This window comes from Oryctolagus cuniculus, chromosome 14, assembly GCF_964237555.1.
Source record: "Oryctolagus cuniculus chromosome 14, mOryCun1.1, whole genome shotgun sequence".
NCBI classification, from domain to species: domain Eukaryota; kingdom Metazoa; phylum Chordata; class Mammalia; order Lagomorpha; family Leporidae; genus Oryctolagus; species Oryctolagus cuniculus.
Genome location: NC_091445.1, coordinates 18,239,171 through 18,265,345, shown reverse-complemented (window position 1 = coordinate 18,265,345; position 26,175 = coordinate 18,239,171). Strand labels below are relative to the sequence as shown.

Here is a 26,175-nt window from a genome sequence, read left to right as displayed (position 1 = left end):
AAATGGAATTCACAGATGTTTAGTCTGGTGCAAAACAATTTTTGAAATCCATGCATATCTTTTCTTAATATACATTTTCCACGATTATACATAGATTTCCGAGTTTGCGCCAAAATAAATTGATAATTTAACTCCATCTTCCACCAGTGTTTTGCAGTGCCCTTGTGTAAGCAGATCTTTATTTTCTGAACTGTTTGTAGTTGGTTTTTGGGGAGATTTATTTTATTATTAGTGAAAAAAGATGAACATAGATACTTCCTTATGAGATGAGGCAGTCAAAAATTGTGTGGAAGTTTAGCTAAAAGTTGAAATGTTTTTAATCTTCAAAGATCCATGTTTTACAAGTTAACATTACCAAACTGAAAAAGAAAATACATGGACGTAACATTGAGACCAAGATATTTTTCACTCGAATATGCAAATGAACTGAAATTAATAGAACAAGGTTAAGTTGAAAATATCGAAAGAGGCCAAGACAATCCAAATAAAGACTCCCATTTACCAGATTTCTCTCGTTTATTTATCTCAGTTTTTGTTTTTTTAACCATACAAGATTCCCGCTCAACGCATGCCAAAACTGAAACAGGGAGGCTTATAATATGAAAAAGATGGGTTTGCAAGTGAGTCATAAAATTGAAAAATGGCTACTTGCCAGTAACCACATACATTCTGGAAGCAGCATGTTTTTCTGAAAGGATGATTTGTTACAGGAATAGAAAGTATGTATTAAAGGCATTAAAATAGTGACAGGGTGACCCTTAGGCAATACACCGTCTTAATTGTTCAGATGCCGAACATAGTTCAGACGCAGAATTTTGAGACTGAACAGTTTGAAGTCCTTTTAGGTGAAGGACCGAATCTGAGACAGCAATGTAGTGAGCTAGACCCAGGGTAATCGCTCACGCATCCAGCCCTTTTACTTGGAGGCGCAGCCGCCCGATGCTCTGTGCCTTCGTGTAGCCAGCAACTCAAGACTTCACTCTGCCAGAAGGGCAGTGTGTGGGCGTGCACCTGCAGCTTTGTTTTTTCCCCCTCCTAGACAGGCTGCTGTGTGCCAGGATGTTTGTCTCCTAATAGATTCAAGAGCATACAATCATTTTCATTCTTCTAGCCAAGAAGGGGGGAAAAAAAGAGCAGCTGCTTCATTTCCTGGAAGTGCTTCCTAGAAGCCAGGGATTCTAGGAACTTCTCCAACTTGCGACTTCGGAGGGAGTGGGCTGAACCTGCTGCAACATTTAGGAGTGGGGCTGCAAAGAGAGCGAGGAGGAAGTATACGGCCAGCCGCCCGGTTCGCCGCCCCGCCCCCAGGCTCCCTCTCAGCTACTAGGCCAAACCGGACTCTGGGTTTCAGCTTGCCAGCGATCACTCAGGAATCTTGTTCTTGGTTCAGCAGCGGCAGGAAGAGGCAAAACCCGAGCCGGCTGCCGCGCGAAGCCCAGCACCCGCCGGCTTGCCTAATTTCATTTGTAAAACTGCCACATACTCTGACAGCTGAACTTGGAAAGTTCAGAAAACAAGAAAGCACGTTCATGTCTCTGAGCCCGAGTTCCTATTTCATAGGTTGGTTCTAAGATAAAAGGAGACGACACAGATGAAGCCATTAGAATAGAACTTAGCATCTAACAAGTATCCTGTGTTAAGCATGTGAAGCCATAACACGTCTATAAATGTTAACCTGACAAAGCTCATATACCCTTGGTGCATTTCCGTCCAGACTTTTCCTGTATGATGTGAATTATCTATATTTTAATCCTCAGAACTCTGGACATAGGGCTTTTCCTTAAAATGCAAGTATACAGAATGTACAAGTTTAGCGCGCAGCTCGATGAGTTAATCGCACGCATGCCTGGACAGCAGCATCAAGCTAGTCCGGCCTGCTTTGTGTGTATGGAGTCATAGTTGTTACACTCCCAGTTCTGCCTCTTGCTCTGTCTCGCGTGTATTATGAAGCGCTAATGATGCCTACCACATTGCTCATGGCAGCCATTCTAAGCTCTTTACAAGAATTTTCTTATTTTCATGGATTGCAAACCTATGCCATAAATAAAATCATAGCCATTCCAGCACACCCTCTGCTGTTCTCCCCCAGGGCAGTACAGCCTAATGGGCAGGTGAAGCACCTGGGCCGGCGTGTGTAAGATTCCGAGTTTATTTATTTTTATTTTTTATTTATTTTTTGACAGGCAGAGTTAGACAGTGAGAGAGAGAGAGAGACAGAGAGAAAGGTCTTCCTTCCATTGGTTCATCCCCCAAATGGCTGCTATGGCCAGCACTGCGCTGGTCCAAAGCCAGGAGCCAGGTGCTTCCTCCTGGTCTCCCATACGGTGCAGGGCCCAAGCACTTGGGCCATTCTCCACTGCCTTCCCGGGCCACAGCAGAGAGCTGGACTGGAAGAGGAGCAACCCGGACAGAATCTGGCGCCCCAACTGGGACTAGAACCCAGGGTACTGGTGCCGCAGGCAAAGGATTAGCCTAGTGAGCTGGGGCGCCGGCCATAAGATTCCGAGTTTAAATCCAACTTTGCCACGGGCCAGCTGCGTTACCGCAAACAAGTTTGCTGTTCACCTTTTCCTTTTCTCCATTATGGAATGGGGATGACGATAATGGCAACATCATAGGATTGTTTTAAGAACAAAGTGAAGGGGCGGTGCTGTGGCACAGTGGGTTAAAGCCCTAGCTTGCAGCACCGGCATCCCACATGGGCGCCAGTTCAAGTCCTGGCTGTTCCACTTCCCATCCAGCTCTCTGCTATGGCCTGGGAAAGCAGTAGAAGATGGCCCATGGGCCCCTGCCCTCATGTGGGAGACCTGGAAGAAGCTCCTGGCTTCAAATCAGCTCAGCTCTGGCCATTGCGGTCACTTGGGGAGAGAACCAGCAGATGGAAGACCTCTCTCTGTAACTCTATCAAATAAATAAAACAAATCTTTAAAAATAAAAAATAAAAAAAGGTTGCATAATATGCTATCAGGTAGATGTAGGACAATTTCCTCAACCATTCTGTTGTTGATTGTTTCTGCTTTATTTTTCCCAGTGTTGTAAATTTTTTTTTTTTTTTTTTTTTTTTTTTGTGACAGGCAGAGTGGACAGTGAGAAAGAGAGAGACAGAAAGATCTTCCTTTTTTGCCGTTGGTTCACCCTCCAATGGCCGCCACGGCCGGCGCATCACGCTGATCTGAAGCCAGGAGCCAGGTGCTTTTCCTGGTCTCCCATGTGGGTGCAGGGCCCAAACATTTGGGCCATCCTCCACTGCACTCCCAGGCCACAGCAGAGAGTTTGGCCTGGAAGAGGGGCAACCGGGACAGAATCCGGCGCCCCGACCAGGACTAGAACCCGGTGTGCCGGCGCCTCAAAGCAGAGGATTATCCTATTGAGCCACGGCGCCGGCCCAGTGTTGTAAATTTTTAATGAATGCGTCTGCAGTGTTCTTTCTGGCTTGGGCACATATTCTGCTGCGCACGTCCATGGTTTTATTGGCTGTAGCCTGTACCATCTGGAGGCCCACTGGAGCCACTGAGTGGCTTGGCTCTTATTTCAGAGGAGCGTGGCTAACTGCCACTCCCTTCACTGCCCAATGGGAAGGGGATGTTTTTCCTGGCGTCCCCAGTTCATCTCCTGCTCAGGGCAACAGTGGTGGGGCCTGGAAGACTGTTCGGTGCCCTTAAACTAAGCATGTTACACAGGTCCATCCGAGACCCGCACACCTGCTGGCACAAATGAGAAGGCAAATTCAATGCTGGTCTAAACCGTCTCTGTGTTTCAGACAGACACGCCTGCTCCTGGGCACAGAGCGTCTCCCGAAGCTTCATGCGCGCCTAAGGGAATGCTGGCCTGCAGCAGCCTCATGGTTAACGGTTCCAAGAGCACCATTTGTCTCCCGGAAATGCTTATTCTGATGGCTGTTTGCTTAATTGAGGTTGTGAATAATGTAGTAAAGAATGATGACATGAATTTGAACAAAGACTGTTTTTCTAACCTAACGCGCATAGCAGCTCCGCCTAGTGAGCACAGCTGGTAACTGTAAAAGAGTTAAAGTAATTTGAACTTTGGAAATGAGTTTTTTTATGCAAGAGTACTTCAAAAGCTTTTCGGAAAGTGGAATTGAAAGGTAAGGTTATTGGGGCCAGTGCTGTGGTGCAGCGGGTTAACGCCCTGGCCTGAAGCGCCAGCATTCTATATGGGCACCAGTTCGAGACCCGGCTGCTCCACTTCCCATCCAGCTCTCTGCTGTGACCTGGGAAAGCAGTAGAAGATGGCCCAAGTCCTTGGGCCCCTGCCCTCACGTGGGAGACCTGGAAGAAGCTCCTGGCTCCTGGCTTCGGATCGGTGCAGCTCTGGCCGTTGCGGCCAATTGGGGAGAGAACCAGCAGATGGAAGACCTCGCTCTCTCTGCCTCTCCTCTCTCTGTGTAACTCTGACTTGCAAATAAATAAATAAATGTTTTTTTAAAAAAGATAAGGTTATTTTGGTGCAAAACCATTTTGAAATCCATGCATTTTTTTCATTATATACGTTTCCATGAACTTTGTGAAGACCCCATGAATGCATGGATTTCCAAATTTTCCCACCAAGATCAACATCTTTTTGTTCCGCTCTCCGTGAAGCACTCTCATAGATGTGTCATGCGAAGGAAAGCACCTCCTGTGAAAAGGAGAAAAGTGAACTAACATATTTCCACACTGTGAAAACAGCCCAGAACAGTACTCCAGTTTGCAAAATATGCTGCGGAAACACTGACAAATGCTGTTTTATTTCCATCTCTTCTGTGTTTGCAGGCCCGGAGCAGTTCTTTGTTTGAAATCCTTTCCTTTCCGGCAAAGACGGCCTTAACCAGCATAATGTACGCTTCCTACGCAGCTCTCATTTACTTGGTAAGGCAGGACAATCACTAGAATCCACACATTCCTTTTCCTAATGCCAGTGGTGACGCCGTCCAATAGTGTATGTACAAATGAAAGCACCATTCTCCTGTTACTCAAACTCATTTTATCTTAACAGTTTACCTTTCGGAGAAGCCAAGCCAGTCCGCTAAAAATCAAAAATTTGTTTGCATAACTAAAATCATTTTATTTTTATAAAGTTTACTGCTGTTGGCAGACTTCAGGGTCAAAGCATTTGCAAGGTGCTGGTATACACAGGTAGGTCCCTTGGTGGAACCCTCAGGAATAGGATTGGTGGCCTGAGAGAGGCCACCCAGGCAGAAATGTCCTCCATGCATCAAAAAGGCTGCCTGCTCCAGACACCAGGTCTGCCACCGCCCTGGGTGAGCGGCACATTCTGTGGTTTGTAAGCTGCCGGTGTTTTGCTAAAGCAGCCTGAATGCAGACAGACACCAGGGCCTTTCTTTTTCCCTCTAGAAACTTGTTTTCAGTCCCTGGATCTGTGACCTCCTACTCAGTCACTGCACCCATATCACTGTCCCACAGCAAGAAGGCGAGACGGGCAGAGGCCAGAAACAGTCCCTTTCTCTCTCTACACGGGGAGAGCAACTTGTCCAGAGCTTCCCTCCTGACCTCCTCCCTTTCATTTGGGGGCCCCGGGGGCTCGCCCTCACTGCACTCCCTAGTGAGAGGCAGGTGAGGGAGGAGGGAGGAGAGGGCTGGGACCCCCAGCCCAGGCTGGTGGAGCACGAGGCCCTGCATCCTTCGGCTGCTGTTACCTCTTCAGGAAAACCTTCTAAACGCACCCATGGTTACCCTGAAGCATTTCTTTTGTAAAATTTTCAGGGCATTGTCTATCTTCATTGCTTGCCTTAAATACTCACCATTATAAGACAATGGTACGCGCAGGTTTACTAAGTAGAGTCCCTTGGTGTTTCTGAATATTTCAAGTTCTTTTTCTGTTTTGATACTCTTCTCCTTAAGGTACTGGATAGCATTGTTGGGGGCAGGGGTGGGGAGTGGATCACGGGTTTGCTGAGCCATCACCCGTCTACTGGCTTCCCAAGAGCTTAACCAAAAGCCCCTGCAGCCTTCCCACTGTATGCCCAGGCGTAAGCAACCTTCTTTTGAGATATCAACATGTTTGGGGGCAAATCTCATCACTCAGAAAAATGGTTTATTTAATTAAGGCAGATGAAGAAAGATGTAAGACATACAGTGAGTCAAGAAAGAGACAAAATACATCTCGACTGACACATACAGGTTTTTTGTTTGTTTTTAAGATTCATTTATTTGAAGTGCAGAGATACAGAGGGAGAGAGATCTTCCATCTGCTGGTTCACTCTCCAAATGGCCACCATGACCGGAGCTGGGCCAGGCCGAAGCCGGGAGCCCGGAACTTTATCCAGGTCTCCCACGCAGGTGCAGGGGCCCAGGCATTTATGCCATCTTCCACTGCTTTCCCAGGCACATTAGCAGGGAGCTGGATTGGCAGTGGAGCAGCCAGGATGCCAACCGGCGCCCATGTGGGATCCCGGCACTGGAGGCAGAAGCTTAAACTTCTATGCCGCAGTGCCACCCGCCGGCCCCACATACAAGGTTTTAAGGTTCCCGGAGGGAAGTGCTTCTTTGGTGGACATCAGTGGCTTTAATTCTGAACAGTGTGCGGAGCGACACCTCTGTAGTTAGGAGCTTAAAAAGAAACCCGACTTCCCAGCTTTTCTGTCATGCAGGCCGTCTGTGTTAATACTGTCCTGGAGAAGGTAAAGACCATCTTGCAAGAAGAGGAGTCCTTTAGGCAAAACCGAGTGCAGGGCGAACATTCCAGAAAAGCCTTTTCTGAGCCCATACTTGTGGAGCCCGAGTTTCCAGATGGTGGAATCAAAGCCAGACCTTACAGGTCACTGCCAGAGAAGCCGGACCACATTTCACAGGACCCCAAACCTCCTGCTCCTAAGCGGAGTAACAAGATCCAGGTCTTACATTCAGTGTTTGACCAGTCAACTGAAATGAATGAGTGAGCAGGGTCTGAACGCAAATATCACTCAGCAGAGCCCGAGACTCGTCTATCCACTGGCGCCTCGCACCTGCCAACACTGGGAGGCGCGGCTGCCTTCACAGAATGCTCTGCTTTTGGAAGAGGGGCGGGGGCAGGGGGCTGCTGCTTCAATGTCATTCTCTAGTGTTTATATGGCAGGGAAAATAAAATGGAGTTGATTAGAATACACGTATGGCTATATGATCTCTAATGAATAAGAAAATGCACCATGTGGTGGGTTAGACTGTGGTTTATCAAACAGCAGGTGTGTTTATGTTTTTATTAAAGATCAGTTTCAAATGTCTATTTATTTGGCAGGAAAAAAAAAACCCTATCACAGTGCTATATATCTTTTTAGGAGATTAAACAAACAGAGGATATGTATTTTCTGTCTGCAGGCTGCAGAGTTTGAATGCCTATTATTCTTCCAGAACTCACCTGTCAAGTTACGAAGGGCTTGCAGTTCGTGAATGCTGTGTGTATAAAGCAAACTATTACTTACACATCTGGGGAGACCAGGTCTGTACACGAGGACAGGACCTGGCAGGGTGTCCTTCCACACACGGGGACACACACTTAGAACAGAGAAACCAAACCCAGGCTCCAGTTACTGCCGCTGCCCCTGAGAGACGCAACTGCTGATACTGGTCCTGCCTTTGCCTGCAGAAAGTACTCCGGTTTCCTCCATGCACATCTGGAATGTGTTAAGACCTGGGGTGCTCTCAGTTGAGAGAGGGGGTGCTCTCTGTGCCTGGTGCCACCAAGAGCAAGTCTAGGGAGCCCAAGGCTGGCTTGGTAGACTGGGAAACAGGCAGGAAGTTGCAGGGTCCCCCCTGCTGTCCATAACTCAACAGAGAAGGAAGCGTAGCACATGCGGCACGGGGCTCAGTCAGCACAGCCTTTCTATGACATACCTTATTCACAATTTTTAAGCAAAACCAAGGGGAAGAGTCCAGGGCAGGCCCTGATAACGTTGAGTAGAACTGGACTCGGAACTCACTCCTGTGGTGTTTAGATTACTGTGCTTTGAGACTGGGGTTCCCAACCTCATGAACAGATCTTCTCACTCTGAATTCATAAGTTCATTCTCATGCTGTTCCTTTCTGGTCCCATTTACTCTTCTTACGTGCTGCTCAGGGTTTGTTGTTGTCATATTTACTTATTTATTTGAAAGGCAGAGTGACACAGAGAGAGATTTCATCCACTGGTCCACTCACCCAAATGGCCACCACAGCCAGGGCTGCTCCAGGCAGAAGCCAGGAGCCCAGAACTCCATTCCACTTGGGTGACAGGGTCCCAAGCACCTGGGCCATCTTTTGCTGCCTTCCCGGGTACATTAGCAAAGAGCTAGGTCAGAAGCCGAGCAGCTGGGACTCGAGCCAGGGCTCTGATACGGGATGTTGGCATTGCAAGCAGAGGTTTACCCACTGCTCCACAATGCCAGCCCCTTTGCTGCTGAGTTTTGCATGACTGGCACCCAGCGTGTTAATAGAAGTACTTAACAACTGGTACGGCCAGTGGGGGCACCAGGCAACCGGAACATGCTGGCCGTAAGTAACGGGCGTGGGAAAGCCAAGTGAACCACCTGAATGCCACCCCTGCCTGTGAACTCTTTAGGGAGGAAACCCTAACTCTCTTCTCTCTGTGAACATATGGCAACTCCCAGTTGTGCACACATGAATGGAGTTGTCTAAAATTTTTTTTAAATCTCCTTTATTTGAAATTTTCACACAGAAATTCAGATTACCCTGGCTGAGTGGGAGAATTTGTCTCTCATGGCTAGGCAGCAGCTGTGTGTAGCTTCTTCAAGAATCTGTCTTGGCCATAGAGAAACTGAGCCAAACTTTTGGTTTGGATGTCTAGCACACTGGTTAGGATCTTATTTTTAAGTTCAGCATGTAAACTGATCTCATTTTTTGAGGCATTTAAATTTTTTTTTTTTTGTAAATCTGAGAGGCATAAACATGGAGGCATTTTTTAAATGTGAAAAATCTGCTATATGTTTGAGGGAACTGTCCAGCTAAAATTTGAGACCTGAGTATATTTAAATTTTATGTAAACAGTATAAAATAGTATCAATTATGAACTGTAGGGGTATCAAGGAGACCCAGAAGGAAGACTGCTGAGAGCTGCCGAGGTTACACGACCCTGTTCACTTTGTTGATACTAGAGCTTTTCCAGAAAATAAGTCTGTTACATCAAATAGGAGTGTGTTTCTCCTTTACAAACATTTTCCTACTAAATCTTACTTACTTACCTACTCTTCAAATTACTTTTATCTTTCTGAAATCCAACAGCCCAAACCTGTGACCTTCAGGTTCCAATCTATTGAGAGGATTGCATGAAATGTATTCTGTGGATCATGATGATAATCCTTACGATGTGGGATAAATAGGCATGCAGCTAGTTGGGTCTATTGAGCTGGAAGTCATAAGCCACTCCCTCCACGACATGTACACAACTACTTGCCAGTCAAAGCACCTGCCTTCCCATGATGCATCTGAGTCATATGAGATAAAAGGTGGTGGAAGATGGGAAAGTGCTCTTTTCCACCTTGGATCTCGCCTGGTGGTACCGTGCCAGTTTTGTGGGTGCTCAGACATACCTCTCCCACCTTCCTATTCTCAGACAGACCTTCCCACCCCGGGTGCTGTTTTTGGTTTTTCTTGTCTTCTAGTTGAGGGGCAACTCTTTAGGCCACTCATGTTGTGTGTTTCTCTGTGTAGGGTGGGCCACACTTGGGTGAGAATCTATGTTTATATCCCCACTGCCAAGTAAACTTTGTTCCTATTCGCACACAATACCAGTCTCTGCTTAATAGTCCTATCTCTGCAAGAGACAAGAACTTGGCTTAAAAATTACTAAATTCATTGCCCACATCACTTACATCATCCCAAGTACCTGTGCTTTTAAACCCCTCTTGTTTCTATGATTTTTAAAGGTAAGTAATAGTTGTGCCTATGTTGGAAAAAAAAAACCATTTTTCATGTTGTGACAAAGTTATTCTAAAGTGTTTTCAAGCACACACATTTCTCATTGCCATACATTTTTATCAGGAAGAACTCCGAATTACTTTGAAGTCTCCGGTGGCATAAAAATCGGAGTCACACTTAAAAGGCTCCTTGGAGAGAGTCACATACACATTCCCCCGGTCCACTGTCACTGTGTGGATCCTCTGCTTCACTCCTTTGGAGCACCACTTGGGCTTAGCCGCTGGATCTCTAGGGTTTATAGACTGGTACAGTCCTTCGCCTGTCGCCAGAGTGATTTTGTATTTATGCCAGGGGCAAACGATACATGCTCGGCCATCGAAATCCTAGGGGGAGAAAGAGACGCTGTAGGAGTCTGACATTTCAGCTGCTGATGATAAACCTCAGGCTCGGACTGGGTCCACTGTCGAAGAAGCAGGTTAAGCAAGCAGCTTCTCCGTACAAATTATCAGTATGAAGCAGAACTCCATCTGAGAGGAGTCGCTGCCAGTCCTTTGGCAGCCGGGGAGCTGGAGTTCTTGGAAGACACTGGCAATCGCCTCTCGTGACTGCAGCAGGGCTGTGACCTGTCTCAATGTCTCTGGCTTGACAGAAGTGGGGCAAGGGCTTCAAGGGCTGCTTGGGGAGTTTTCAGTAGCTACTAGAAAAGCCAGAGCTCCAGATACACGTTCAGAAGGGGTTACAAAAGGCACCAGTGCCCGTGTTAACGGGAATGCAAGCTGTGACCCAGAGAAGTTAACTGTCCACATTTTAACTGTCTTAATGAAGTGCTTCTGGAACTTTTAAAGAGCAGGAGGCTCCCTTGGATCTTACGAAATGGTGGGGTGTGTGTGCGCGCGCGCGTGTGTGCGTGTATGTGTGTGTGTGTGTGTGCGCGCGCGCGTGTGTGCGTGTATGTGTGTGTGTGTGTGTGTATGTATGTCCAGATCTGCCAGTCTGAGAAGCTCCCCGTGCCCCCAAGGCTGTTGATCTAGGGACACCACTTTGAGTAGCACGGGCTTACAGCTCTCGATATGGACTGCCGGTTCTGCACACTTTGACATTTTCATAATTTAAACACACATGTGTCCTTCAACAGAAGCACAGGTGTGGGACCGAGTGGATGCCAAGTGTAGAGAGAATGAAATGCTGACTTCAAGCTTCTACCTCCAAGTCACACAGAAGGAGAGAGGAGGGGAGGGGCTGGTGGAGGAGGAAGGGCAAAATATGAGGGAGGGAGACAGAGAGATCAGGGTCAGATAGGAAACAAGAAAATTGTTCATTTATTTATTTGAGAGGTAGAGTTACTGAAAGAGAGACAGAGACAAAGAGAGAGGTCTTCCATCTGATGGCTCACTCCCCAAATGGCCCTAATGGCCAGGAGCTGCACCAATCCAAAGCCAGGAGCCAGGAGCTTCTTCCGTGTCTCCCATGCGGGTGCAGGGGCCCAAGGACTTGGGCCATCTTCTACTGCATTCCCAGGCCACAGCAGAGAGCTAGATCAGAAGAGGAGCAGCCAGGACTCGAACTGGAGCCCATATAGGATGCTGGCACCTCAAGCAGAGGCTTAACCTGCTACACCACAGTGCCAGCCACAGAAGTAAGAAATCAGATGACTAGTTTTAGCCACTAGCCAGTCTTCTTCAGGTAAGACGTCAAAGTGTGGCTTCTTTCTTTAAAAGTATAATTTACATGTTTTTATTATAAAGGTAAATATATAGTCATAAAAGTGAAAATTATGCAATGTGTTCAAAATAAAATTATATCATGTTTGACTTAAAAGTGGAATCTCATTAGAACTCTTATTCTTGGACTGGTTCTTTCACTCACACACAGATCTATCTCACTGATTTAATGGTTACATAATATTCCACAGCATGGCTGAATCTTAATTTACTTCACCAGGATTGCATCGTTCAAACATGGAGCTTGGGGCTGGCGTTACGGTGCAGTGGATTAAGATAGCTGCTTGTGATGCCAGCATTCCATATCAGAGCACCACTCTGAGTTCCGGCCGCTCCACCGCTGATGCAGCTCAATGCTAATGCACCTGGGACGGCAGCGAATGATGGCCCAAGTGCTTGGACCCCAGGCAGCCATGTGGGAGACCCAGATGGAGTTCCTGGCTACTGGCTTTGGCCTGGCCCACTCCTGGCTGTGGCAGGCATTCTGCTTTTAAAATAAAGAAATAAGTAAATCTTATAAAAACATTTAGGTCACCTTCAATTTTTCATTCTAATGAACAATGCTGCAATAAACCATTCCTATATTATATAATAAACAGTTGTGCAGTTATATCCACAGGACAGCCATCTCTGAGTATAACTGTTATATCAAAAGACATGCATATTTCCCATATTTACCTGTGCAATGGCTTTCTGCGCACTACAAGACTATAAAGAACACTGGCAATTATGTCCAAAGCAATAAAATATAGCTGCTAAACCCAAACAAAAATTCTTTTGAGAAAATGAGATCAGAGAATATAAACAGGAAACATAAACATCTGAGCTGGTTGAGAATAAACTTAATTTCACGTACCTCTATTTCTCCCAAGTGCAAAGGCCCTCCTGAATCTGAAAGGGAAATGCGATATCACACCCCGTCACTAAAGGCGCTGACTTGGGAGAGTGCTGTGGCTGATGAACTCAAGTTTTAGGAGAACAAGAAAAGTCTTACGGTAACAGCGGATGTCCATGGCGTGGTACTCTCCTCCGTGGTAGAAAATGACCACCTCCCTGTCATGGACCACGGCTGTCATCCGCTCCCGTCTCTTAAGGTCCTCTTCGGTGCCCACACAGACAGAAGAATACTCCTGCTGTTCAGGAGCTTGCTGGGTGCCATCAGCATCCATGCTGGCTGAATGAAACGGGAAAAGACAGAAAATCGCGCGTGGTCTTCCCTAGTGCGGCTACCACTTAATTCACAGATGCAATCGTAAGGGCAGTCTTGGATTTCTTGAGATGAATGGATGTATTTTTCTGTAGCTATAGCAAATAAAACATTTATAAATACTGGATTATCGCCATCACGCCGAGTTGCAGGCACTTAAGCCCTGCCACAGTTAGGGACGACTCCTCACTCTAAAGCTAGTCTTGTATTAGATTCACTTCAAGGCTTAACATGGACATTGTCTGAATTCCTAAGGCACAGAGAGTACTGTTTCACTGTCTTTTATTCTCATCCAATTCAGTACTGTGGGAGGGAGGGGGCATTGGCCTTGTGGTTGAGAAACCTGTGTGTCCCACAGCAGAGTCCTGGGTTTGATTCCTGGCTCTGGCTCCTAACTCTAACTTCCCGCTAATGCAGACCCTGGGAGGCCAAGATGATGGCCCAAGTAATTGGGCTCCAGGCACCTACGTGGGAAACCCGATTGTGTGTCCATTCATGGCTCCTGGCTCCAACACCAGTCCATCACCTGCCACTGCAGGCATCCGGGGAGTGAACCAGTGGATGGGAACTGTCTCTCAAATCAATACATACCAATCCAATACTAAACAACATCTGCTTATTGTCTGCATTGCTTTCCTCCTTCTCCGATCATCTGAGTAGTCTTGGGCCCCTGGACTGAGGTGCTTCATGTGGTTTAGCTGAGAGGAGGCAGCTAACTCACAGGTGCAGCTGGGCGGAGGCACAGGTGTGGGTGGGCGCCTTTCATTCTCTTCCTTCACAGAGAAGTGGTCTTTACTTTCTTCTGCCTTATTTTAGGCATCCAGAGGTGACTGTCTCTTCTGTTAATCTACACAGCAGAATTTGCAGGCGATGTAGATATTCTGCCTAGTTGTCTGAAAGTGACCCGGAGACCTTTTGCATATTTTTTAAAAGATTTATTTATTTGTTTATTTATTTATTTATTTGAAAGGCAGAGTTACAAAGGTAGAGGCAGAGAGAGAGAGAGAGAGAGAGAGAGAGTGAGTCAGAGTCTTACATCCACTGGTTCACTCCCCAGATGGTCACAACAGCTGGAGCTTAGCTGATCCAAAGCCAGGAGCCAGGAGCTTCTTCCAGGTCTCCCACATGGGTGCAGGGGCCCAAGGACTTGGGCCATCTTCTACTGCTTTCCCAGGCCATATCAGAGGACTGGATTGGAAGAGGAGCAGCTGGGACTTGAACCAGCGCCCATATGGGATGCCAGCACTGTAGGCGGGATGGCTTTACCTGCTATGCCACAGCACTGGCCCCAACCTTCTGCATATTTTAAGAACACAGTCACAGATGGCTAGTTCCATGTTAGAATGAAACATCAAGACACATCCGTGTCAGAGATACAGCCGCCAATACAGGATTTTTCCCAGGGTCTTCCCTGGGAATGTGTAATTTTTTTTTTTTTTTAATGAAAGTTTCAGAATAAACTATACATCCCATTTTTAAAATACCCTATTAGTCAAGATTTTATTTTGAATCTTGGCACACAATGAAAAAGAAATCACAAGACAGAAACTAAGACCAACGGGTCTTGCCTATTCCTTTAGCTCCTAGGAAGTTCATTATTGAAATGCCCACATGGTTTCTGCCCTTGGAGCAGAGTGGGAATCCTCAACCCTACAGACAGCGCCCAGCCCTGCCAGCTCATTCTGCAGGGTGAGTGGGGGCGAGGGGTCACCCTCAGGCTCCAGATCCTCTGTGGACCGAGCCACTGTCTTGGAGCAGGGCTACTTCAGTTCCTTCCCTGTATGACAGGAATGAAAGGCTGAGCCAGGAAGCAGGAATTAGACTCGCCTCTGGGACACTGGCGGGCAAGCTTCTCTTACCTAGTTAGGGAGGGTTATGTTTGAAAAGAGCAAGCAGGCAAAATTCTCCAAGAGTGGCCATGTACAATAAGCTGTAGCACAGCGACGTTCTCATGTACAAAGACAGCTTTCAACAGTGGCTCTTCAGAGTCTCCTTCTATGAAGTTCTTCCTCCTGAGAGACCATCTTTGGATGCAGGAGTTCTGAATACAAACCACGGGGCTGGCACTTCAGGAAGCAAGACAGAGGTGTTTGCCCTCCCCAGGATTACATTCTAGAAGGTGCGATTAGTAATGAGTAAACACACACATAAAGACAATAAATGCACACCAGCACCGGCGCTGTGGTGTAGTGGGTAAAGCTGCTGCCTGCAGTGCCGGCATCCCATATGGGTGCCGGTTCAAATCCCGACTGCTCCATTTCCGATCCAGCTCTCTGCTATGGCCTGGGAAAGCAGTATAAGATGGCCCAAGTTCTCGGACCCCTGAACCCATGTAGGAGACCTGGAGGACCTCCTGGCTCCTGGCTCTGGATCAGGCCAGCTCCAGCTGTTGTGGACAATTGGGGAGTGAACCAGCGGATGGAAGATTGATTTTTCTCTCTCTCTGCCTCTAAGTCTGCCTTTCAAATAAATAAAATCTTTAAAAAAAAAATACAAAATAAATGCACACCATCAGAAAAGTCCACACGCCAAAACACACCAGGTAATATGAGAGGGAAAGTCACAGGAGAAAGCAGTTTTGCAAAGAGTGGGCCCGGGAAAGTCATTGGGAGGACAGGTGAGCTGAACCCCTGAAATGCACAGAGACTGGACCAGCTGAGATCTAGGGGCAGGGGAGGAATTCCAAACCAAAAGGACAGGAAATACAGAAGCCTGAAGGAAAGAAAAGGCTTGGTTAATCAGAGGAAATGAAAGGGCTGCGGCCAACAGGCAGAAGCCAGGCTTTGCCGCATGGCATGTGGGTTCTGTCCTAAGAGCAATGGGAAGCTGCTCCACGGGGTAAGGCAGGGCCGTGTGCCATGAGTGTCCTGGCTCTGAGGAGGACGGACTGTAGCACGGTAAGAACAGAAGCACAGAAATCAGAAAGCTACTGCAGGGGCCGGCGTTACGGCGCAGTGGGTTAAAGCCCTAGTCTGCAGCACTGGCATCCCATATGGGCGCCAGTTTGAGTCCTGGCTGCTCCTCTTCCAATCCAGCTCTCTGCTATGGCCTGGGAAAGCAGCAGAAGATGGCCCAAGTCCTTGGGCCCCTGCACCCACATGGGAGACCTGGAAGAAGCTCCTGGCTCCTGGCTTCAGATCAGCTCAGCTCTGGCCATGGCAGCCAATTGGGGAGAGAACCAGTGGATGGAAGACCTTGCTCTCTCTGGCTCTACCTCTCTCTATAACTATGTCTTTCAAATGAATGAATGAATGAAAGCAGGCAAGCAAGCAAGCCACTGCAGTGATCCATGATGGAGCTGGTAGCTAGGAACAGGGTGTTGACTCAGAGTAGGCGTGGATAACACCAATAACAGCAGTACCTATAAAAATTAAGGCTTCACATTTATTTATTAACTCTTTTAATCCCCCCAGCATATTACTAAAAGGATGGCACTATTATTATTATTTTAATTTCCAAGTGAAGAATTAGAGGCCCAGAGAATTTGGGCTGATGACCTGGAATGAATGACATGACACAGCCAAAGAAACAGCTCCCAAGTTCTAGGTTTGTACAACTAGGTGGAACGTGACAGGGAAGAGTGAGAAAGGAATGCTATTTCTGTGGGTACGGGAAATTAAGAGCAATGGAGGAATCAAGTCAGCAGGCAGAGAACATGACACTAGAGCTGAGAGTCACTAGGAGAAATGTGGTGGCTCCCAAGTTACAGAATTCCATGTAATCACTTGGAGAGGGGCACAAGGCACTTCAGCATCAGAGGTCAAGTGGAAGAGACACTGAAGAAAGACGAGACCCGTGGAGGGTATAACTGATGTACCGTTCACATGAACTTCATTCTCTGTTTTCTTGTCTAGCCAATAGCCTCCTCAGGTTGCAAGGGTAGGCACTCATGTAAAAGCCACTCTAATGCTGGCCAGCTCTGTGTATTAAACAAATGATACAGGAAGGAAACCTGGGCATCCTAGTAAACTCCGATCTTCTTCAGACTTTTTGTTCCATAAGGAGCTGGGCATGTTTTGTGCCCCTTTCTCTCTCTAAGTTTACTTCCACCCTACATCTGCATTCTCCTAGAAATCCAATACCAGGAAGTGTCCAAGAACTAGTGGTAAGTAAGGGAATACCTCCAGAATATAAGCTATACCCTTTCCCCTCCATTTCCAAAATTTTTCTCTTATCCCATCTCTTCGTGTATAGAAATGAAAAGAAAAAAAACAAAACAAGACTAAGGAATCTCCATGTGGTTCACAGGGACAGGCTCAAGGGTTACAAAGCTGATCCGGTCCCTGAATGAAAATGACGATTCACATACGAGACTGTGTAACATTAGCTCTTCAAAACTCAACATGGTGCATACACTGAGCTTTAAAGAAGGGACACACAGGCCGGTGCCACGGCTCACTAGGCTAATCCTCCGCCTTGTGGCGCCAGCACACCGGGTTCTAGTCCCGGTCGGGGCGCCGGATTCTGTCCCGGTTGCTCCTCTTCCAGGCCAGCTCTCTGCTGTGGCCAGGGAGTACAGTGGAGGATGGCCCAAGTGTTTGGGCCCTGCACCCCATGGGAGACCAGGAGAAGCACCTGGCTCCTGCTTTTGGATCAACGCGATGTGCCGGCTGCAGTGCGCCGGCCGAGGCAGCCATTGGAGGGTGAACCAAAGGAAAGGAAGACCCTTCTCTCTCTCTCGCTGTCCACTCTGCCTGTAAAAAAAAAAAGAAAAAAAAAAGGGACACGCACGCACTGTCAACCTCACATACTCTTTGGCCATCTTATAACTTTTCATTATATGTTTGCATGAGACACAAGCCTTCCAAAACAAAATATAATGACAAGGCTGGGTTTTGTCCAATATTTTCCTTTTCAGTTCCATTTGAATCATTTTGTGTATTTATTTAATTGGACTGGAAATTACAGAAAGGCCCAGGCAGCTTGCAGATGAATCCAAGGGTGCCCTGTGCAAGTCAAAGAATTACCTGTGAGAGAGGAAAGGGCATGAACGAGCATGAGTGAGCAATGGCCCCCATTTGCTACAGGGACCTGGCTGCTGTGAGATATTAAGAAGTGTGCTGTGGAGCTGGCGCTGTGGCATAGCAGGTAAAGCCACCACCTACAGTGCTGGCATCCCATATGGGCACTGTTTCAAGTCCTGGCTGCTTAACTTCCCATACAGCTCTCTGCTATGGCCTGGGAAAGCAGAAGATGGCCCAGGTCCTTGGGCCCCTGTACCCACATGGGAGACCTGGAAGAAGCTCCTGGCTCCTGGCTTTGGATTGGCCCAGCTCTAGCCATTGTGGCATTTGGGGAGTGAACCAGCGGATGGAAGGCCTATCTCTCTCTCCTCTCTCTGTCTCTCTCTCTGCCTCTGCCTCTCTGTAGCTCTGCCTTTCAAATAAATTAATTAATTTAAAAAAAAGAACTTTGCTGTAAAACGCTCATGATGTCAAGTATTCACACACCTGTCTACGATGCAAGATATTTAACAAAACCACAAATCACGTTCAGCTCCACATCAATATTCTACTATAAAAGATGAGTCTTCATTATCCACACCCTCCCTCTTCAAATGCAGAAACATGGCCATGGTTCATAGGAAGTTAGAGACAGGAACCTGTCATTCTCTCCACCCCAGTCTTCGGCTAATGCACCCACAAACACATTTAACTTCTCTAAAAGAGTCGCTTGAGCCCCGCTGAGAACAGCCACAAACTATGGACTCAATGCTCTCTCAACCAGACGGAGAGTGCCCAGTGGCTTCAGACCTTGGGCGGAGGACTTTTCTGATGGCTTCTCTAAATATTTATTTAATCCTGCATGACACAGTGGAAGCTTTGAAATGTTAGAAGGAAAAGAGCGTGGCTCATTTTGAAAGCGAGTTTATAAAACAGAGGAAGTACTATTTAGGAGAAAACTCTCTATGTGAGTGCGATGGGGTGAGCTTCAGAAAAAGGGAATTATTCACAGGCCGCTCTGTTGAGAGAGGCAGTTCTGAGCTACAAGGAAGACAGGTATCAGATGACACTGTAAGTCTGCGCTCCCAAAGTGAGGTGTAAGTAGTAGGGCATGTGTGTGTGTGAGTGCGTGTGCACATGTGTATTTATGGAGACGCGTGGAAACTATGATTCACTGTAAAAAGGGAAACATCATACACATCAAATTTGAGAAAATTACAGGAATGTCAAAGTTGCACTCTGAAGTTTGCACTGTTAATCCATGCTCTAAATAAGCCAGTTACTTGAAAAAACAAAAGGATGAGAAAATAATATATATTTCACAATAGAAAATAATTGTCTTTAAAAAAAAAAAAAGGCAAAGAGAAGCAGGGCCACTATTTTCTGGGTTGGCTGTGGCTGACAGGAGGCTGGAAGACTGTCTCTAAGCAGTCATTTGGTTTTACCGGGCTGGGCTGGCATCCAAATACAACAATGGCTCAGGTGGCAGTGTTCCTCTGCAGAGGTGCCCACAGCAGACACAGCGGCGATCAGGACAACAGCAGTGGGCAGGACAATGAACAGAAAGAAGCGGAGACAGACTGAAGAGAAAGGAACACAGACTCCACAACACATCCAATAAATGACTAAGGTTCAGAAAACAACTCCTAAAGGCCAGTAAGAAAATGCCAAACAACCATATAACAAAGGGCAAAAAACACACACATTTCACACAGGAGGACATCTGAAGGGCCAGGAATCACACCCCACGGTGATCAACCCCACTAGTAGGAAAAGGCAAAGCGAAGACACAAAGGGGGATGCTACTTTCCTTCTACCGCTGGCTAAAACTTACACCAGGCGCTGGCAAGACCACGAGTGATGCTACCGCAGTCCGGCCTCACCAGTAAGGCTGAATAAACTCATGATCCACAATCCCACTCTAGGCGTACACAGCAGGAATGCGTACGAATGACCAGGAACGTGCACACAAGGAAGCCACAGCAACAGAGGACAAGGAGCAGCTCAAAACCCAACAGCAGAGCCGGGAGTTTGCAGGTGTATTCAGAATGCTGAATGGCACTGAAAATGTATCGCTACATCAACTTGCATCATCATCATTATTATTATTTAAAAACATGGCTTCAGGGGCTAGGTGTTTGTTTTAGTGGTAAGAATACTGCTTGGGACACCCTCACCCCCTATCAGAATGTTTGGATTTGAGTCCCAGCTCTGCTCTGCTCCCAATTCCAGCTGCCTGCTAATTCACACCCTGGGAGGCAGCAGGTGATGGCGCAAGGAGCCTCTGTCATACACATGCGAGACCTGGATTGGGTACTCGGCCTAGCCAAGCCTCAGCAGTTGCGGGCATTTGGGAGTGAACAAGCAGAAGGCAGATGTCTTTCTTCTTCCACCAAAACAAAAGAAAGGGGAGAGGGGAGAGGAGAGGAAAAATTATAATAATAACAATAAACTCACCAAAATGTTACTTGAAGTGAAAAAAAATTTAAAAAGAATTCAAAGGATGCTTCCATTTTTTTTCAAGTGTAAAGCAGGCAAACCAAACAATATATTACTCAAGAATACATGTCTACAGGGTATATGCATGAAGAAAAGTAAGGCAAAATTTCTTAAATGTTTCAAAATATTTTGTTAGTTCTTATATCTAAAATTATTCTTTTCAATATCTAAGTTGTATCTTCCTATATTATATATTATGTAGCAAATGATCCAAAACCCAGGAGTAAAATTGCACTTTGTATCCTCAAGGAATGTGCCTGCCCACGAATCATGAATGAATGAACTTGAGAAGTGGGTATGGCTTATTTCAAAATGGGACCAGAGAAGGAAGAGAATGAACAGTTCTATCTTTCCCTCCAGGCAAAAACTATAAATACAAACATGAAGCAAGTAACAAGATACAGGAGACGCAGACTAACACTGAACGTTGATTAAGGTCTCCCAACTCCCACATGAAAACCAAATGCTGTTCTTCCTCCAGGTTCAGCCTCCAATCAAGAAAAACTGTAGGAACCCTGAACACTGCAGGAGCCTTTGAAAGGGCTGATAAGAAGTGGTCAGGAAGGCTGGGGCTAACTGATAGAGTTCAGAGAATCAGACGACAGCCTTGCATTCTGCTTAAGAAAGTATTACCTCATCCTTGGAGGAAGAGTCCCCCCCCCACATGATATATGGCACTATTTATGCCAGCTGGTGACTATTCAATACTCACGCGCATGCTATTCTTAATTAAATACTACGGACGTCATGGCTCATTCTGACAAGGCCACGTGGAGCATGTTAACGACTGCTACTCTGATGAGCTATCCAGATGCTCCCATTGCCTGCATATTGAGTCTACTTTAAGATTGCACAATCTTCGCTGAAAATGTGTTACACTGACAGATTAAATTGTATGTATTTTCTGTGAACAACCCTATGCACTGACGTATATACACACTGTGGCATGACCAAATGTAGCTGAATAAGCTATGCATACCTCAGTTACTGCTTTTGTGGGGAGAACACTTTACAACAGCACTCTGCAAGAATACATCATGAACTACGATCACATCATGAACTATGTACAACAGATCAAAACCAGCAGAATCTTAACAAGAGAAAAGTGGAATAATGAAAATACTTACCCTCGAAAAACTGTCTTGAAGAAAAACGTCTCATCTGTCCTTAAAATTAGGTTTCTAAAGGTGCTCATTCCATAGAAAATTATAAATTAGCAGAATAGACCCTCAGTACTACTAGATACTTATTCAGCACAGGTTGAACTTTCAAAAAAAATATTTTAACTCAGCTGAGTTTTCAAAGGACACTGGACACAACACAGATATGAAATTAAAGGTACTTACTTGTCGCTCTCCTGAGCAGTGACTCAGGCGCTTCTACGGAGTCTGGGGACTTGGCCCACACATGCTCAGAATGCTTATCTGCAGGGTGACACTCGCGTTTAGGTCAAGAGCAGTCCTTGTATTCCACTGGAAGACACAGTGACAATAGATAAAAACTGTCAGAGGGGTTATTACTTGGACACATTTCCTATGTTAGCTCATTAATCCTCAGAAAACCACCAGAAGGAAAGGTGCTCCATTTAGGCAGCACCATGGATTTATATATATATATACATACACTCATATATAAATATATAATTATTTGAATTATATAATTATATATTTATATAATTATATAAATATAATATGTATTATATACATACATAAAAAACACGTGGCCTCCCAGTAAACCATCCTGAAGGCACAACTTTTTAGCAAAAATTTATAGTGATATACTGTGAGTTCTAACACCGATACGTATATACCTATCACCAAATAGGACGATCCTGAACTTTTTTTTTAAATGTAGGAACGCTAATGTGCCCGAGTTGTGTCCACAAATGTTTGAAAATTGGATACTTGCCTAATATCTTAATAAAATCATGTAGCTGTTCTGAAAACTGCCACCACCGTCTGATATTAAAGACCTGTGACCATAGGTGAGCTCCACCTGGGCTCGAATCCCGGCGTGGGGTGATTTGGGGCACGTGGCTTAATTTCTGGGCTGTGGTCTGTAACGAGGGCCTGGCACACCGCGAGGCAGAGGGAAACTGCGTGGGACTCGCTCAAACCAGGGTCGCCGTCAGCGCCACGGTCCTTCCAGTCCTGGCAAGTTTGCCCAGCGTGACCACGCGTTCTATTTCACAGACTAGCAGAGCGCTGCACAGAGCCTGAACTGGGCCGTGCAGGTGCAGCGGATTCCCCCGCCCAATATTCCAGCGGGGCCGCAGAAACCCGCCAACAGCCCTCATATTCAGCGCGCCATCTAGGCCGGCAAAGCTTGTTAAAGGCGCTGCGCTGCCGCCCTCAGGGTGAGCCTCCCGTGCCTGGGCACAACTATGCACCGAGGTTTAACGGTTCAGCAACGCAGAACGCAGGCCCTGGAGGGCCGAACTGCTCCAAGCAACCTCCAGAAGCAGCCAGCCGGCCACAGCCACCCAACCACAACCCCCGCCGCCGGAAGCCTGCGCTCGGGGCCGCGGGCCCGGCCGGAAGCAGCTGGCCCCGCGAGCCCCGCCCCGCTCCCGGCCGCCCAATCGCGCGCGGCGAGAACAGAATTGGCAGTTTTGGAGCCCTTGCTCCGCCCCCCTCAAGACCCGCCCTCCGCTGCCTCTGCGAGATGCGGCTGCGCGAGCCATCGCGGGGCGGGGCGGAATCGTCCACGTGACCTTGGAGGCCCGCCCCCGGCGACGGCCCCTGTGGCCTCCAAGGACCCGGGCTGGCAGGGGCCGGATGTCCCGGCGTTCCGGCCGCGCCTGGGAACTGGCTGACTGAGCCCTGTGTTTGACAAATTGAGTGTCATCATTTATTCTTTAGGCGTTGACCTCACTACATTTATCCAAATATTAAGTGCACCCAGCCGTCACACTCCTAGGAGTTTACCCCAAAAAACTACTTGGAAAAGTTCCTCATGATGCATATAATTCTTAGGTAAAGGTGCAAGGGAAGAGTGACAACAGCTAATGGGATCATCAACACGGGAATGGTTCAATAAAATACAGTTCAAGCAGGTGAACTACCCCGTATACGCGGAGAGTAGGTTCATGAGCCGATGAACGTTAGAAGGAAAAGTGCAGAATGAGATCTATTGTACTGTCTACAGTGTGAACCCAAATTGTTTCTCACATGAGAGGTAAACGTTAAAAAGCAATCCAGAACATAACAGTAGTTCCTTTGGGGGCAGATAAAGGGTTTCACTTTTATATTTTGGATTCATAATTTTTCTTCCTCTTTATACTTCCCTGAATTAAAAAAAAAAAAAGCACACCAAAACCCTCATACTTGTGGTCAGAGCTCAAAGTATATGAATTTGATGGATTTTAAAAGATATATATTTATTTATTTGATAGTAAGAAAGAGAGGTTTCCCATCTGTTATAAATACCTGCAGTGGCCAAAACTGGGCCAGGTCAAAGCCAGGATCCAGGAACTCACTCTGGGTTCCCCATGTGAGGGGAGAAACCCAAGTACCTGAGCCATCACCATTCCATCTAGGGTCTGTGTTAGCAGGAAGCTAGAGCCAGGACCTGCTGCTGGGATCAAACCCACATGCTCTGATATGGGATCCAGGTACCTTACCCCTAAGCCAAACACTTACCTCCAATGGGCTTTTAAAGTTCCCTTTACTGTCCTCTAATGGGAGTGATTCTGAACCCAGCTTATGCCATAGAGCCACGTGGGAATTTTTAGAAGCCATGATAGGAGCTGGTGCTGTGGCGCAGTGGCACATCGAGTTAAAGCCCTGGCCCGCAGCACTGGTATCCCTTATGGGAACCGGTTCGAGTCTCAGCTGCTCCACTTCTGATCCAGCTCCCTGCTAATGCATCTGGGAAAGCAGTGGAGGATGGCCCAAGTCCTTGGGTCCCCACACCTATATAAGAGACCCACAGGAAACTTCTGGCTCCTGGCTTTGGATTGGCTCAGCTGTGGCTATTTGTGGCCATTTGGGGAGTGAACCAGTGAATAGAAAACGCCTCTCTCTCTCTCTCTCTCTTTTAAATAAATAAATAAAATAAACCTTAAAAAAATGTCATGATACCAAATCATGTCTGCATTCCAGGTCAGTGAAATAACATGTTGGTGAGGGAAGGAGGATTTGAAATAATGTTTTAGGCCGGCGCCGCGGCTCAATAGGCTAATCTTCCGCTTTGCGGCGCCGGCACGCTAGGTTCTAGCCCCAGTCAGGGGGCCGGATTCTGTCCCGGTTGCCCCTCTTCCAGGCCAGTTCTCTGCTATGGCCCAGGAGTGCAGTGGAGGATGGCCCAAGTGCTTGGGCCCTGCACCCCATGGGAGACCAGGAGAAGCACCTGGCTCCTGCCTTCGGATCAGCACGCCGGCCGCAGCGGCCATTGGAGGGTGAACCAACGGCAAAAGGAAGACCTTTCTCTCTGTCTCTCTCTCTCACTGTCCACTCTGCCTGTCAATAAATAAATAAATAAATAGAAATAACGTTTTAACTTCCCAGGTAATTCCAGTGTGAATCCAAGCTTGAAATTTAATATGCTGACATAGTAGATCTCAGGACCCAGGGTGGCCCTGCCGACCTGGGACAGCTGAAATCCGGGAGCCTTGTCCATTTGCCCCACAGTGCCATTTAAATGCCATCTTTAAGTGAGCCTCCACATGTAAGAAGCTGAGAAGCTGAGAATAAGGATTTGCCTCCAGCGCTAGTTTCTCCTGGTTGTGTTTTGTTCAGCATAGTTTATATAAGTGATCAGTATGTTTAAAGGAATCATTTCCCCTTTGACAATTTTAAAAAATTTTATTTGAAAGGCAGAGTTACAGACACAGGGAGAGACAGAAAGGATCTGCCATCCACTGGTTCATGCCCCAAATGGGTGCAATGGCCGGGGCTGGGCCCTGCTGGAGCTAGGAACCTGGAACTCCATCTGGGTCTCCCACATGGATTTAGGGGCCCAAGCATTTGGACCATCCTCTGCTGCTTTCCTAGATGCATTAGCAGGGAGCTGGATGGAAAGTGGAGCAGCTGGGACTCAAACCAGACCTTTATCACAAGCTGGCATTGCAGGCAGTAGCCCAAACCACTGCACCACAATGCCTGTAGCCATCTCAGGGCACGTCCTACAATTTCTCTCCTTGGAACCAATTTGCATTTTACTTCGTTCCTTCTTCCCTATGCTGTTTGATTGCCTTGGTTTTCCCTGCTTCTAACTTTGACCTACTAGCGACACCTTGCGGTGTCAGTGGCATGATACACTTCCAGCTTTGTCTCTGGCTATCTTGAGATTCAGTTTCAACTGGCCCTTCTCATCTAGGTGAGCCCAGCCTGTCTGCTCTGACCATCAGGCCCTTGGAGCAGCAGTCCCTTCCTGTTAGAGAATTTTTAAAGAGGCTGCTTTCTCCCTGGAGAGCCCGCGAAGGCACATGTGTGCTGCTAGGTTCACTGTAGGGAGGTTTGCAGGGAATCCACCCATGTGGACTTGCTGCTTCTTCAGACCAAGAAAGGGTGATGGCACTGCCCTTACTATGTGCTTGGAACTCAGATCATAGACAGTGAGGGTGGCCGTGAGTACTCCTATCTGCTGATGACTCCTTCCTGAATGTCGTTCCACGTACGCCTACTGGGGGTGCCCAAACATCTCCACCTGGATATTTTCATGCTTCCCACACTGCCCACCTGCTGCCACACATTTGCCAAATCCACTTATTTTTTTGAGCCCATGTGGTTAGTTTTGATTAGTGGGTCCTGCGTGAAAAACCAGTGTGTCACTTCTAAACTGAGGCACAAAAGGGTGGACCACCCCTCTTTTTCTGACACAAAAATTAACAGTGTTCTAAGTGACAGCTCCTCCACCAGCCTAGGTTTCTGAGTAACTTAGGGACCTCCCACCAGGTCCCCACCATCCACCAAGCTTGAAAGACTTGTAAGGTAACCTAGAAACTTAAGACTTTT

General features: G+C 47.0%; 2 protein-coding genes across 8 annotated transcripts in view; one reads left to right on the top strand and one right to left on the bottom strand.

Annotated features, from left to right (window-relative positions):
* SPATA9 (spermatogenesis associated 9) overlaps nucleotides 1–7,104 on the top strand; it is a 69,375-nt gene extending 62,271 nt beyond the window's left edge. For 4 of the 5 annotated variants that reach the window (XM_051854013.2, XM_051854012.2, XM_051854010.2 and 1 more), the window contains 2 exons: nucleotides 4,773–4,868; nucleotides 6,611–7,104. In XM_051854013.2, the coding sequence (XP_051709973.1) occupies nucleotides 4,773–4,868; nucleotides 6,611–6,898 (384 nt within the window). In that variant the 3' untranslated portion in view covers nucleotides 6,899–7,104. Of the gene's footprint in view, nucleotides 1–3,760; nucleotides 4,103–4,772; nucleotides 4,869–6,610 lie in introns of those variants that run through there. The other variant, XM_051854014.2, reaches the window with a different exon arrangement.
* Nucleotides 7,105–9,944: 2,840 nt separating this feature from the next.
* On the bottom strand, nucleotides 9,945–22,759 carry RFESD (Rieske Fe-S domain containing). Of its 3 annotated transcripts, none has more exons than XM_017344610.3 (5): nucleotides 22,127–22,759; nucleotides 21,565–21,690; nucleotides 12,564–12,743; nucleotides 12,426–12,460; nucleotides 9,945–10,231 (listed from the first exon to the last, which is right to left on the bottom strand). In XM_017344610.3, the coding sequence occupies exons 3-5, from the start codon at nucleotides 12,736–12,738 to the stop codon at nucleotides 9,968–9,970; spliced, it is 474 nt and encodes a 157-aa protein (XP_017200099.1). In that variant the 5' UTR covers nucleotides 12,739–12,743; nucleotides 21,565–21,690; nucleotides 22,127–22,759; the 3' UTR covers nucleotides 9,945–9,967. The 3 variants fall into 3 exon arrangements, with proteins under 3 accessions (XP_017200099.1, XP_051709977.1, XP_017200100.1); XM_051854017.2 differs by having other exon boundaries at nucleotides 12,564–12,739; nucleotides 22,127–22,748; XM_017344611.3 differs by lacking the exons at nucleotides 21,565–21,690; nucleotides 22,127–22,759 and adding an exon at nucleotides 13,368–13,688.
* Between the last annotated feature and the right edge of the window lie 3,416 nt (nucleotides 22,760–26,175).